Below are 14,190 nucleotides of genomic sequence, written 5' to 3' on the forward strand. Positions count from 1 at the left end.
TTTTTAATCAGATTATTAACAAGGACATCCAGTTTGATTTGAAAATGCGTGATTTTATTTAACTGCATAGTTGTTTCATTTGATACTGTATTGCAGGTTCAGAGGATCTAGTTAATGCAGCCTTGTTAAATGAGATACTGTGGATGTACATAGATAAATGTGTAATAAATTTGTAGGTCTCATGTTAGAGAACTGTTCATGGCTTTATAAATCGAAAGCTCCTTCTGTTGAAGCTGCTTGTGATGCAGCAGTAAGCAAAAAACAAAGTTTCTGTGGTTTGTAACTTCTAGTAAAGTTCTGGTTTGGTAGCTGAAAGTGTAATGCAAATACATTGGTCCCTATATACTGTTTGAATTGTAACTTATTTATTTAATTGTAGCATAGATTAATAGTAGAAACAATTCAAGAAAAATGTGAAAAAATGAATTGATGAGCTTTTATCATTAAACTAAGCTTCTGCAGTCATCAAAACAAACTATTGTCATCTGATTGTACTTTTTAGAATATTTAAGTTAAATATTAATACAGAAAACCTGGCATTTCTGCTCGAAGCTAACATGTTTAGCAAGACTGTTGTTCCTGTTGCATTCACAAAATTGTTCCTTTTAGGGAAAAAAAAAAGATATGTGTGAAATTTAAAAAGATGAAAGGGGCGGGTCAAAGTGGTTATAGTGAAATGATTCTACAGAAAATGAACTAAATGACAGTGCTTTGTTTTAGTTTCTCTTAAAAATAATAGTTCTAATAGTTCTTGAAGATAGAGATGTGAAAATTATTTGGCTATCGAATTGCAGTATTCTTCATATTTTTCTAATGGAAATTTTTCTTTTTTTTTTTTTTACTGTTTTTTTCTCATTGTCCTTTCCCAAGCAAAACCTTTACTTTACTTTTTCCTGGAGTCATAAAAAAGACAAAAAAGTAACCCTAAAAAGAAATACAGAGAGGGACCAAGAAGTGCAAAATTGTTGCAATTTGTGAATAATATTATTTAGTTAATGCATTGTCTTTGATTCCTGTAATTGCTCAGTTAGCCTCAGGTTCTGGAGCTATTTGACTAACTTAGCTCCAGTTTGTAATTCATCCCCTTGAGTCTTGGTATTTCTGTCCTCTGCTAAAAACATTGTGTCAGGGATGACTACACTGTAGCAGATGATCATGCTTATTTTTCTCAGTATTGCTCAAATATACCTTTTTAAGTTGCAGTCACAGCTGCTAGGACCACAACTGGGAAATTCACTTGGTCCAAATGTTATATTACATTTTGGCTTTGGCAGGGGAACTAAGAATAAACTGTTTTGTTTCTTGCTAGTTGAGTCTCCTTGGGGCCTAGTGAAATCTTTATAAACAGCGGTGATTTATTCTGTAGATAATTGGTACAGTTTTAAGGTGTTCGTATTTCTGATGGTCGCAACCCTTTAACCTACACAATAGAAATGGTTCTATTTTTCTATAGAAAAGGCTGTGCAGCTTGTAATACCTGAATTTATTCCAGGTAAGCTCATCAGCTCAAGTGTTAGAGTGAATAATCTTCTCACAGAAGTGCTCTTGGTGATGGAAGCTCCAGCCGGTTCTAAATCACTTGGCTGAGGAGGAGTTATTTCCCACAACTGTGGTACCGCTTACAGATTTAATAGGCCTTCTTAAACCTTTGTATCAGTTTCCCATTTCATCAGAATGAAAACTGTTATGGGATCCTGGAAGCTTTCCACAGAGGCAGAGTCACTGTGGATTAATTGACCCATGGTTTGGTCAGGCTGTGGCCTATCTCTGTTTGCCTTTTCAGAAGTCTAAAACTGATGCCAAGCTTGGATGAGTGAGTCTCATGTGCTCTTCCTGTGGGAGCTGCTGTGAGTGGCACGCCCCAGTGAATCCCAGCGCAGCATGGGGATCTCTTCCTTCTCTGGTACCACTTCCCAGAACCTTTGCGTTTTGAGTCACCGAAGTGGGCAGTTTTGTTGGAGAACCTTGTTGCAAAATGTATCTAAAAACAAAACCCATCTTGAAACACCTCTTGAAGCCGGGAACGTTATGAACTTGTTTTTCACCAAACAGGTCCAGGTGTCTTGGTGCAGTTTTGAACTCCTGTGAGGAATGCTGCTCATTTTGGTTTTGTTTTGTTTCCTTTGTTCTGCTGTGTGCTCTTTCATTGCATTGGTTCAGTCCAATGACTGAAGTCAAGTCTTTCATAGTAGCTATTGATGGACTTCCAGTTTGGAAGCTTGTAACTACTTGACTAATCTGGGGTTACCTAAAATAAGGATCATAATTTTTATCCATAAGTGTTTCTGCATTGGTGTCAAAAAGGGTTTGTTTATACTATGAAAAATCCTGTCTCGGAGAGAGGGTTGGAATCTGATTTAAGCCTTGCTACAAAGAGTTCAAATTACAGCATTCTGGCCTCCTTTAAAAAAAAAAAACAATCTTTAGTTAAATAAAAAACAAAAACAAAAAAGCAAGCAGCTGGCAACTGGACTAGTGTTGCAAAAAAGTTTCTTCACTTGCTGCTATTTCTGTTGCTGCCATGGCTTTATACAAGAGGCTGCAGTGGATCTTAAGACTCTTGTGGAATCAGACAGCAGGATTCTCCAGGTCGAGTGGACCATTACGTGGATGTTTGGGACAACAGCAGTTCATGGATGACCTTTTCTGGAAAAAAAAAAAAAGGTATTTGGAAACAATTTTTGTGTAAGCAGATATTCAGGAAGCTGGAGAACTTAATTGTGTAATTGATATGTTTTCCTTGGTTTTAATCAAGAAGACAACAGAGGAATTTCCTTTTTGTTTCAGTACCTGGGATTTTTTTTAAGACTGTAAGATTGAATTGGTGATGTTGCATAGGCTCTGCACTCAGTGATTATTCAATTATTCCAAAATAAAGTAACTTTAAACTATAATGTGGATTTCAAAGGTGATGTAGCCTGTTGATGTATCATTCCTGGTAAGCTACTTAAATCACTTTGCTTATAGGAGAACAGGAAGAAAACCACAAGTGGTTAATGTCTAAATCACGTAGACTGATTATAGAAAATGTGGGTAATTCTGATAAGACGAATAGCGTACAGTGAATAAAAATATATAAAGCTTTTTAAATTCAAATACATGGTTCCTTTAATCCAAAATGGATTAATTTGAATCTCTGGTTTCCTCTAGATAATTCTCAATTTCTCTAGATGCAGTCTAAAAGTAAAAAACCTGTATTATTGAACTGCCCATCCCTGCAGTAACAGTACCTCGAAAAATCACTCACTGTTCCTTTTTTCCCCATGTGTTGTTGTGGTCTGCATCAGGGGTCATACAGTTGCAAGTTACTTGCGGTAGTTAACGTAAGAGTACTGAGTGCTTATGTTAGGTAGTGGTAAACTTTTTTTATTATTATTTTTTAATGAATTAAAGGAATATATACCGGGCCCTTAAAATTACACTAAATTTTCAGGACTTGAAGAAAAAGATACTTAGGGAGCAGAGCTGAACATCTGCTGTTGCAGCTGAGGTCAGCCTGATGGAGAAGAGGACTTCAGTTGTTCCATACCAGTGAAATACAGGGCAGAAGGTCTTGTAACTATGTTCATATTAGCTTGAAAAGGACTTTCTGATTTGAGCATCAGTGTTACTTGTTAGTGTAAAAAAAAAAACAATTACATAAGCTGATTTTAGTGGTGTAGATGCTTATTGTAATCACACATGATTTTCTTGACAAGAAGCTCCTTTACTACATGGTTTTACCTTACTACAATATATTACATTATGTTCATGTTTTTCTTTCTTTGAAAGAAAGTTTCTGTGGAAAGGAAATGGGAACCAAACTTTGAAATCTAAAATAAGGACTAAACTGCTTTTCATTTACTTTTCTGCCCTTTGAGATGCCAGAAGCAATTTCCTCTTGAAGCTGACTTCCTTTCTGGAAATGATTTTCGTCTCCAACCATGCTGAGGCTCTTTTCTCATTCTTTCATTCTGACTAACTTGCTTTTTTTTTTCTCTGACTTGCTGCTGCATTTGAGTAGTACTTCTGGTCGTAAGTAATAACTTACAAACTAGTTCCTCTGTAACTTTCTTTTTCAGTTCTTGTCTTCCCCCCACCCACCCACCCACCCACCGCCCCTCCTTCCTACCCAGTCAGTTCAGAAGGACAAACAAAGCACTATTGGTGTCCTCTGCAAGGGAGCACTGATAGGGGGCTGGCTGTAAATTGACGTGGCATGGAAAATCTCTGCTAGTTTCTAGCAGCTCTAACATCGCTGCAAAATCAAGCCTACTCCTACTAAGCTTGTAGCTTGAAAATATTACAGGCTTACTGTTTATATATACATAAAAGAAAATGAATGGAAAGTACCCTCACCTTTTGATTTGGGAAGCAGACTTTTTCTGTATTTGGATTTACAGCTAATAGAAAACAAAATCAAAGGGAATTGGTTACTTTTTTTTTTTTGTGAGAGCAGCAGATCTCGTTGCTCCCCCCTCCTTTTCCTGCGATTTAATCATTTGCAGATCTTGCCATGGGGTGCGGACTGAGAAAGCTGGAAGACCCAGATGATAGCAGCCCTGGAAAAATTTTTTCTACATTGAAGAGACCACAAGTTGAAACAAAGACGGATGCTGCTTATGAATATGTATTGCTGGATTTTACTTTAGAAGGTAATTTCTGTTTTATCTTTTGTTATTCTGAAAAAGTAAGGAATAGGATTTAACTTTGTTCTGTTTTGTCTGAGTTGTAGTAAAACTTAGATGCTTTTATCCAAGCTAGCCCAAATGTAAGACTTTTATTTTGAAAATCATGACGAAGGTCTTCACTTAGATAAAATTACAATGGAAACTACTGAAGTATTTTTAACAAAGAAACCATCCAAATTACACAACTGTCCTTGTTAAGGAAGCTGGCTAAAAACTGTTAGAGATTTTCCTAGTTTCCTATGAGTCAGATACTGCTATCCTTACTTCCTTTGAATAATGGTTGTCTGAATTTAGTGTGAGTGTTCAGAAAATACACTGTGCCTGAGCAAGGGTAACAGAATGCCTTCACTGAATAACAGTTTTTAAAAATGCGTTCAACTTTGGAAAACAGGCTGTCATTGTCCTCATGACTTTGTGCAGAAGCAAGTCTATTTCTTAGCTGTACAATAGTCTCCTCTCTGATGTGCACCCCAGCCTTTTGGTGGATGTTTTAGTAAGAGTATTATAGTTGTTTTTTTCTTTTTTTGCAAATGCTCTATTTATAGTTGCTGAATAGGCTTTTGAAACTGTGACCAAAATGAGACAAAATTTGTATGCGTAGCTGGAGGCAGACAGTGCTCTGTGGGATACTTCCTTCCCGAGGGTGTCCCGTCTCTAACAGAGCAACTCCCTGTTCCAGAAAGTTGAAAACATAAACAAGCCCAGATGGCTGCCCTCGGAGAACAGACAGCTCAGTTTTGCAGTCACTTCATGGTAACTTGCATTTTACAAGAACTGAATCTACTGGAAATTCTTGATAGTGAGGATTTAAAGTAAATGTAATAGCTAGAGGCATTTGATAAAGGGAGGAAGTGTAAGTGCATGTCTTGCTATGTGTTCAGGAACTTTTTTACAAACAAAACTTGGCCTCTGTTTAGTTTTCTTTCCAAATTAAAGGAATGCAGTCATATCAGTCATATTTTTATTTAAAATGTGTTTGGCTGTTTACTGAAGAACTATAAGAACTAACAGAAACAGCATTCTGCGAAGTTACAGTACTTGACAGCCAGCTGTATTTATGGCTCTTTATTTACACATAGCGAGATGAGTTTCTCTTTGGTTTATTCTTTTTGGAGAAACAAAACTTTGGGCAGGTAGTAGTGGTAACATACTGGAAATAAAGCTAGGCCCCCTGATGTGTGTGTGAATTACCTATTAATCTACTAATAACAGAAAAGATAATAAAACTTACTTTTTTATGACTAAAGTGTATTTGGTGTTCTTAAATAGTCTGTGTTCTAGAGAGTTTTGCTCTATTTTAAAGTAACGAGCTTCTGGAAATACTTTGTAAGGGATCTGTTTTAAAGAAGATTGTGGCTTTAAGAAAAATCGTATTAAACAGTGTCAGTAAAGGTCCATTTTTGCAGTATGTTAATAACCTATTGTTACAGCAGTAAAGATTCATTTCAAAGTGCTTAGCTTCAGTAACGTACTGTGGAGTTATGAATGCTAAGTAACATTGCCAGAGAGAAATTTTAGATGATTGTCTGACTGCTTTTAGGCACTAACTGTAAGCAATTAGATTTATAAACATACATATCATTCTGTTGGATGGTTTTAGCTGCATGCACATATTTAACTTTTTTTTTTTCATTTGAGGTCTCTGAAGAGGTAAGATCATGAATGAATACAGGCAAAAATGGTGTATACTGTCTTTCTTGGAGGCATTTCTGAATGTTGTTTGCTTGTGAAACATAGGGATTGGCTGAGATACTGTAGAAAATATGCTGAACTACTTTTTTTTTTTTCTAACCCATTCAACACATTCACATAGTTGCTTCTATTCAAGTAATCTTGGGCTAAATGAAGCTTAAGTAAGAGCCTATTATCATGTCAGACCAGTTAGTTTTCAGTGTGAAGTTGTATGTTATATTTTAATGGCACTCTGTTGACTTCCAGAGCAAGATCTTCCCCAGCGTCTGAGATTGTTGTTCTGTTGAGTGACATGTTACTATTGGATCTGGAACCAAGTAAAATAGAAAATCTTATCTGAATATATTTAAGATCCTAGAGTAAGCTATAGCCTGCATTCAGATAAAAGTACAGCAAGCATAAATGCATTATATTTCAGTTTAATATTCTGTATTCTCTGCTTCATCAGATTTATGATATATGGAGTTGAAATGGTCCTGCTAGGGAGACTTTGAGGAGTTCCTGATCTTTTTTCAAGTTGTGGTGCAGATAAGGTCAACCGTGCTCTTGTCTAAATCTGCTTGTTGGAGTCCACGAGCATCTTAACTAGTTATTAGCAGTGTGTTTTACCTTGATTTGTCTCTTCTTATTCACCCAAATATTCCCATCCCTACTACATAAATGAGTTCTGAGTTCCATGGAGGTACTGTGCGAAAGAAGAATCCCAGCCAAGAAGAATACAGCCAGGCTTGCATTTTGCAGGGGTTCGGTGGACTCTGAAATGTAATTTTAAATGCCTGTCAAAGATAGGAAATTCAGTGGTTTCAGTCATGAGGCGTATCTCAGTTACAAAAACTTCTTATTTTTGGAGATCAGTTTAAACATAAAGTAGGGATAGCTTAAATATTCCTACTTAAGCAAAAAGCTTACAGCTTTTCCAGAACTCTTCTACTAGGGAGAGAAGGAATATTGATGCAAGTGTATTGCATTTCAGCCCACTAAAATGACACACTGTGAAGTTTTTGTCACTCTGAATAATAGTATGAATACGTATGGGGTAGCTGTTTTGTCATCATCGCCAAAGCTTACTATACAATTAGCCAGTTAGCTGTAGTGGGAATTTTCAGTTAAGGCGATTGGAAAATCACTGAAGTGATGATCTTGTTGCATCCATACCTGCTTTTTTGGTTTGTGTGTGTTGTAGAACAGTTACTTCTTCAATAAATATTTAATGTCTCTGGGATTTATTCTAGGTAGAATTATGGGATAGAGGTGTTGTAGGGCAAAATATCATCAGTCTGTTAAAGGGAGGTCTGTAATGCAGTGTGCTTAAAAAAACAAGTGTAAATATTCCTATTCCAGTGCAGTTCCAACAGTGAGTTGTAACATAGCTCAAGAAAGTGAAACAACCCAGTGCTATGACTGAGAGTGGTAGAGTTTATGTTAATAGGTTGTTTGATAGCTATCAGCAATAAACTATCAATATATATGCTAATGTTGCTTTTTGATGGTGTGCAGTTCACACTGTACATGGTATTCTGGTTCTTGATAGCTTTTTTTGAGCTGGTAAGGGCTTTACAGTAAGAGTCAAGGTAGCAGCTTTTTTTTCCATTCCTTTTTCGCTTTAATAAAAGTTGTTATTTAAAAGCATTAAATTTGAATACTATAAAAGATGTCTTGTTGATTTTTGTTTTTTAAAGAAAGCAAAGTTCTCTATGAGTATATATATCAGTATTATCCCCACTTTATAATTGGAAAACAGTACAGTGATTTAAGCTTTACAGAAAACAAATCACTCAACCAGCAGAAATCTAATTCCGTTTATTAGAATAAAAGTGTTGGCAAAATAAATATTCATATATAGCAGGTTTATGATACTTTAAACCAGTAGGGTAAGAAGATTTTGTGACTTGCTGTGTCTTCGGTAAACTCCTTAAATTTCTTGCTATTGCGCATGTATAGGATTGGCATGTAGATAAAGGAGGAGGTAAGAACATTAAGGAATACATTTACAAAGTGGTGAGTTTTGCAAAGAGAGGGACCTGTCAGAATACAAAAAGGGTGTGCATCACTTGCAGCAGAGGTAACTGACAGAGACCATCAAATTCCAGACCAAGCTACCTTGTTGTAAGAGACCACATCTGTGAAGGATGAAATTGTTGATGTTGGCAAATATATGCTAGCAAAATTACTCTTGAGTTACTGTCTGTATATTAATATTGACTAGTTGCTTAGTGGAGGCTCTGAGGGCATCTATAATTACAGTTGGAGTTGAGAGGAACAGGAAATGCTGATAGTCAGGCTCACTGCAGCAAAACACGTAAACTACTACCACAGTCTTCCCTTTTCTCTGTGCAAAAACTGTGGACCAGACCACAGACCAGTCACTAGTTTTTGCCAACTCCTGTGTGGTACCTGGCTGTTACCTGTTGATCAGAAATGCTTGCATACATTCAGAGGTATCCAGCTTAGAAATTCATGATACCGTTTATCTTACTGTGATATGGATTTAAGTCTACTTGAGGACATAATTGTGTGTATTTTAAAATTTCAACCTACAATCCACAGATGACTTCTAAGGGATCCAAAAAATGTATTTGAGGAAAACAAACCTGTTTTTCTAGGATTAAATTAATTTTGTGGAAATTTACCTCTCAGCTAGGGTTAAAGGATACTGCTGCAGTATGCTTAAGTCTTTGACTAGACAAAATAGTTGCTTAATATCCAGACCAATTGCGTGTTTATATGTTGATGCAGTTCTTAAATTAGCTTGACAAAGCTAGGTCCAACAAAGTATTGCCAAATAGATTACAAATAGATCATATTGTCTCCTAAAAAATATGTATTTCACCTAGTTGTATACTTCATAATCACAGTGAGTCTCTTTTTTCTTGTGCAAAGAGGACTTTACCTTGTTAGTAAATGCGTTGGGATAGGTTTTGTGTGGTTTACATCAAAGGAACTCACTTAAAAGTGTGTGTATATACACAGTATAATGTGCTTCTCTTCTGTTTTTTCAATGCTTTTAGCTTCCTCAAATCCTGAAGTTATCAAAATCAGTTCTGTGTTGGATATAGCATCTAAGGTGGAAGAATATTACAACAAAGGATATGTTGTAGGTGCTATTCATCCTATTCTACTGCCAATTGGATGTAGAAGGAATTTCCCTGCAAGTCACATGTATCGGGTGGTACTTTCAAGATTAAAATTAAGGTAACAGTGAAATAATTTAATTACATGGGCCCATTAAGTTATTTTTAAGAGGGTTGCTCATCATGCATAGTTTATTAACATAAGTACCTCAAAGAATCAAGTAACTGTTCCTTATCTAGAAAGGTGACCAACTTAATAACGTTCTTTTAATTAACCCCAAGTACAAGATGAAACAAAACACTACGAGACTAATAAGCTGCATTTAATTCCCTCACATCTATCTTGTCTTGTTTTCAACATTTTTCTTTTCACTTTTTCTGTAAGAGCATTACTCAGTAAAAGGTACCTGTAAAGTGTGAAATACTCACAGTTCCTCAGAGAGAAATCATTTAACCTTGTTATGAAGGAAATACTCTGCGACTGGGGAGCCTGTACAAAAGCTTGTTTTTTTTCAGTGAGGAGAGAGTCAAGAGTTTGTTTTCATTCCAGCTTCCATAATCTTGTTCGTTACTCCTGGTTTTGCTGCATTATAATCACCATGTGATCATAAGGAAAATGTACAAAGAAATTTTACAGTTAGCTCCTTTAACTGCAACGAAAACAACCTTTTTTTTCTTGAGTAACTAGAAAAGTGGATTTCATGTTGTATTGAGAGGTGTGATGCTTCCCCTTCCATTTCAAGTCCTGGTGTGATGCACAGAGGTTTGTTCAGCTTCTCTGGGAAATCTCCAAGGACGTAACTATGAAGGTGCCCCCTGCCACTCCTGCAGTTCTATAAAATGTAGTTAATTTGAGGGAGATTCTCCATCAAATGTTTTGACTAAACAAGCATTGCCCATGGCATGGCATTTGCTTCTCATACATCTTACCTTCATAAATACACCTGCAGGCAAGGTGAATGTTGTCCATATGGACAGATGCTTAAATAAAAAGGCAGAATACTTGCTTTCTGGAGCTGAGCTTTCTGAGAGCTGACACTGCCAGTGCTCAGCACCCTCAACACACCTTATCCGTATAGATGTGGGATCCTTATGAAGTTGTCATTTGAACTGGTAAGCCCTTGAATAGGTGAAGGACAAGAACCAGCAGCCTCCTGAAACTGCTGGCTGTAAGTTCCTGACTTCTTGTGCAGATGCCATATGTACATACATCTGTTGGTTTTCCTGCAGGTGGATGCACCTTCTCCAGCGACCATCTTGAAAGTAACCTTTTTATATTTGAACATATTTAATTGATGTTTCACTCCAAAGCTTGTGTGAAAGAAACAGCAAAGAAAACCCTACTACATTGATGATATACAACAAATGTTATACGATTAACAACAGAACTTACTTTAGATAAAAAATGATGAATGCTGTTCTTTAAAATAGAAGTTAAAGCTTGTAGGATTCTGAAATGTAGGAGTGAAATAAACACTATGTAACCCAAAGGGATTTGTAGTGCACTGTGTTTCTGGCATGTGCCTGCACTGTTTTTTCATACAGTAGCTGTAACTCTGCTTTAATTGCTAAAAGTAAGCAACAGTATATTAACAGTGTAAAAGTACCATCTCTTTTCATAGCATAGTGTTTTTCTTGCAAAACTGATACTTTGTTTTGTGCTTGCTGCATTTAAGGCTCCTATCTGTACTTTTTGCATTTGGAAGTAAGTTTTGGACACATTTGCTAGGAAGACAGTGTTGTTTTTTCAGTAAAGCTGAGTTCCAGAAGATGTTTGTAAACCATCTTGAAATGACATTTCTGTTAAATACTAACATTCTTATCCTGACATTTTAATATACAGCACACACTACTTTGTATAAAAACATAATAAAGCACCAAAAAATGTTGAGTTTTAAATGTGGAAAAGCATTGCCAGGATTTAATTCATAACCTTTACACCAAAAGAAAAGAATTCTATATGCCAGCATTTGCCCAAGTTAGCAGCAAACTACTAACAAAGACTGCTTTCTTTCTGCATTCTAGCCAGAAGCATGCAGCACCCAGAGAACAAAGGTACCCCAGGCTGGTGATTGAGGAATGTCCTTTAACGTATGAAACACTGACAAATGAGGTAGTGAAAGAACTTTTAGAAAAGGTAATGGAATTTTGTGGGTTTTGTTTGTTTGTATGTTTGTTTTAATTTGGTTTCTTTTTAAATATCTCTTCAAATATTTTTTTCTGCCATACATGCAGGTAGTTGTCAATGACTGGAGGCTTATGGTTCTTTTTAGCTTTGAGTTTTAACTTTGCTTTTGTGTTATAGAAGCTACCAAGTGCTTTCTGCATGCAAAAAGAGTTAATTTTCTTCACTAATTGCTTTTTGTAATTTAGAATTTATTACTGAGCCATGGAAGGTTTTGGGAGACTGGTCACTTACAGCACTGGAAGCAGAAGCAGGCCCAAATTTTCACTCAGTCTTCATAAAATGCTTGCTTGATAGCTTCTTCTGGAATTAGTGTTTGAAAAAAAAAAAAGTTTTATGATGTTCTGTGTTACATTCAGTAGGAATAACGTACATTAATATATAGATTTTCTAAGTACATTTTTTCCCTTCTTGAACAGAAATTTAATATATACAGTAATTGTATTAAAATAATTCCTTGGCACAACTTCTGAAAATATTGTAAAGTTAAAGAAAAGTAAACTTCCACTGAAATACAAGCTCTAGTTCCAGTTCTTTTTGTTTCACTTCCTCTGCAAAATTGAAGACTTGCTGAAACAGGAAATTATTGTTATTGTAAGAGTTTGAGTGTTGTCTTTTACATGAGTTGCGAAAGAAAGAAGCAGAGGAAAAAGCATACTGGCAATTCTTAATGATCACTGAAATTAAGAGAGTTGTTTAAAGTTTGTAAACATTTTTTTGAATTTTTCAGGTGTTTAGAATTTAAAATTGTGTTCCATTTATACCATGTGTGTATTGCCATGTTTGTTGTATAATATACCAAACACTTAGAAGTATAAAACAAAGCAACAGCAAAAAAAAAAAAACACAAATTAAGTAATTAGGCAGTGATTGTCTTGCGAGAAAATCTAGAAAAGCTACATGAAATTGATCTGATTTTAAAATATTCCTATTGAAATGTATATCTACATTTTTATATTAAAAAATATATATATATATTTTCTTGAACCCTTAAGAATTTGTGGCACTGGGGGGGGGTAGTCATTCATAGGACGTCTTTTTCTGCAGCTTCATATAATCATAATGATGGCTGAATTTTGATACATGGTAAAATCACTGTTGTGGGTATGTAATGGTGATAAACAGTATCACTTCAGTCTGATGTGATATTAAAAAGGCATTGTAGCACAACCAGTTATTTGAGTTAATCACTCTAAATAGTTTACATGGGTTAACTAGGTAGATAGAGATCCTTCCTTCTCTGCCCATACTGAGTATTTTCCGGGTGATTTCTGTGCTCTGGGCAGGGCTTTTTGTGTGTTCCTGGGAAGATTTTGTTGCAGTTAGATCACCTTTATAGGTGGAAGTGCTCCTTATCCCAGCAAAAGAAAATCTCCTTCCAAGAACAGACACATCCCACCGATTGCACATATTCTGCAGTTGTATTTTAAGATTCCAGAAGAGGGGAAAAAGAAACACCACTGGCTAAAAGCTAAGAGTAATCATAGTGGAACTGGCATCACACGGAATGATATTCCTCTAACCAATCCACCGTGAAATTTCTCGAAACATTCCTCCACCAGTATACTGTCTGTCACTGTGACGTAGTAAGTGAAATATTTTGGGTTTGTCCTAATTGAAGGAATTTATGTACCCTGAAGTCAGTAACAGTGTTGGCCACCCTTCTTGGCCTGAGCCCACAGACATGCTGGAAGGCTTCTGTTTACTTTAAAAACACAGCCAACATATATAGACAAGCTACACTTCCATAGTACTGTGCTGTGTCTTTGGGTGTCCTTGAAAATAAGCAAATTAGTAAACACAACATGCATTTTAGATGTTTTGGGAAAAAAAAAAAGTTGCACACTGCCTTAAAACCACTTTGCAGATAAAATTTGTGTGTTAAATGCAGGTTAATGAAGCAGCTAAAAGAGGAAAGAAGTTTGTGGGCTTTGTAACACAACATTTTCCTCAACCTAAAGCCTGTAATGGAACAAGCACAGATGGAAGTGCAGAGCTGGAATCAACACTAGGCAGAAGACACAGGGAACCCAGAAGAATAATTTCTGATGAAGACTACAAAAACTGGAATGAAAGGTCACTGTGTGGTCACTCATCTGAGAGTGGGAATGAAGAGGAAATGCAAGCAGAGAGTGGACTGTTACAGGATGCAGATTTCCAGTTTGGAAAAGAAGTCAGTCCTGTTAAGCTACAAGAAGGAGACGGTAATGAATTCTGTTTGTTTATTGCAGAAATAAGACATGTTCTTGAGTTGTTTTAAGAAGCAGTAGGAAAAAAATAACAACAGCATATTCTGTCATCAAGTACTGGTTTTGGAAGATGCATCTTCTTTAAATGGATGTGTACTTCCAAAAAAGTCACCACTGCGGCACCAGAATTATTTACCTTCTGCTTTATATATCTGAACTACGATGATAATAATAATAATTTAAAAAAATGTGTAATTCTGGTTTTAAATGTGGCGCAAACAGGTAAGTTTTTTTGCTTGATATGTGTTGTAAGCATATAGCAAGAAAAATGTGATGCAGTTGTTTTAAAATGTTTCCCAAATACATTGGCTTTTACCTACTCC

General features: G+C 36.0%; 2 protein-coding genes across 7 annotated transcripts in view; both read left to right on the forward strand.

Annotated features, from left to right (window-relative positions):
- Positions 1-4,626, forward strand: part of BOLL (boule homolog, RNA binding protein) — a 45,882-nt gene extending 41,256 nt beyond the window's left edge. For 3 of the 4 annotated variants that reach the window (XM_080599960.1, XM_080599961.1, XM_080599962.1), the window contains 2 exons: positions 2,537-2,664; positions 4,488-4,619. In XM_080599960.1, coding sequence (XP_080456086.1) covers positions 2,537-2,664; positions 4,488-4,533 — 174 coding nt within the window. In that variant the 3' untranslated portion in view covers positions 4,534-4,619. Of the gene's footprint in view, positions 1-2,536; positions 2,665-4,487 lie in introns of all 4 variants that reach the window. The other variant, XM_080599964.1, reaches the window with a different exon arrangement.
- Positions 2,711-14,190, forward strand: part of RFTN2 (raftlin family member 2) — a 33,603-nt gene continuing 22,123 nt past the window's right edge. For all 3 annotated transcript variants that reach the window (XM_080599934.1, XM_080599935.1, XM_080599936.1), the window contains exons 1-5: positions 2,711-4,014; positions 4,488-4,634; positions 9,371-9,554; positions 11,459-11,570; positions 13,510-13,822. In XM_080599934.1, the coding sequence (XP_080456060.1) occupies positions 3,924-4,014; positions 4,488-4,634; positions 9,371-9,554; positions 11,459-11,570; positions 13,510-13,822 (847 nt within the window). In that variant the 5' untranslated portion in view covers positions 2,711-3,923. The remainder of the gene's footprint in view (positions 4,015-4,487; positions 4,635-9,370; positions 9,555-11,458; positions 11,571-13,509; positions 13,823-14,190) is intronic.

Source organism: Anser brachyrhynchus (genome assembly GCF_964034855.1).
Source record: "Anser brachyrhynchus genome assembly, chromosome: 7".
NCBI lineage: Eukaryota > Metazoa > Chordata > Aves > Anseriformes > Anatidae > Anser > Anser brachyrhynchus.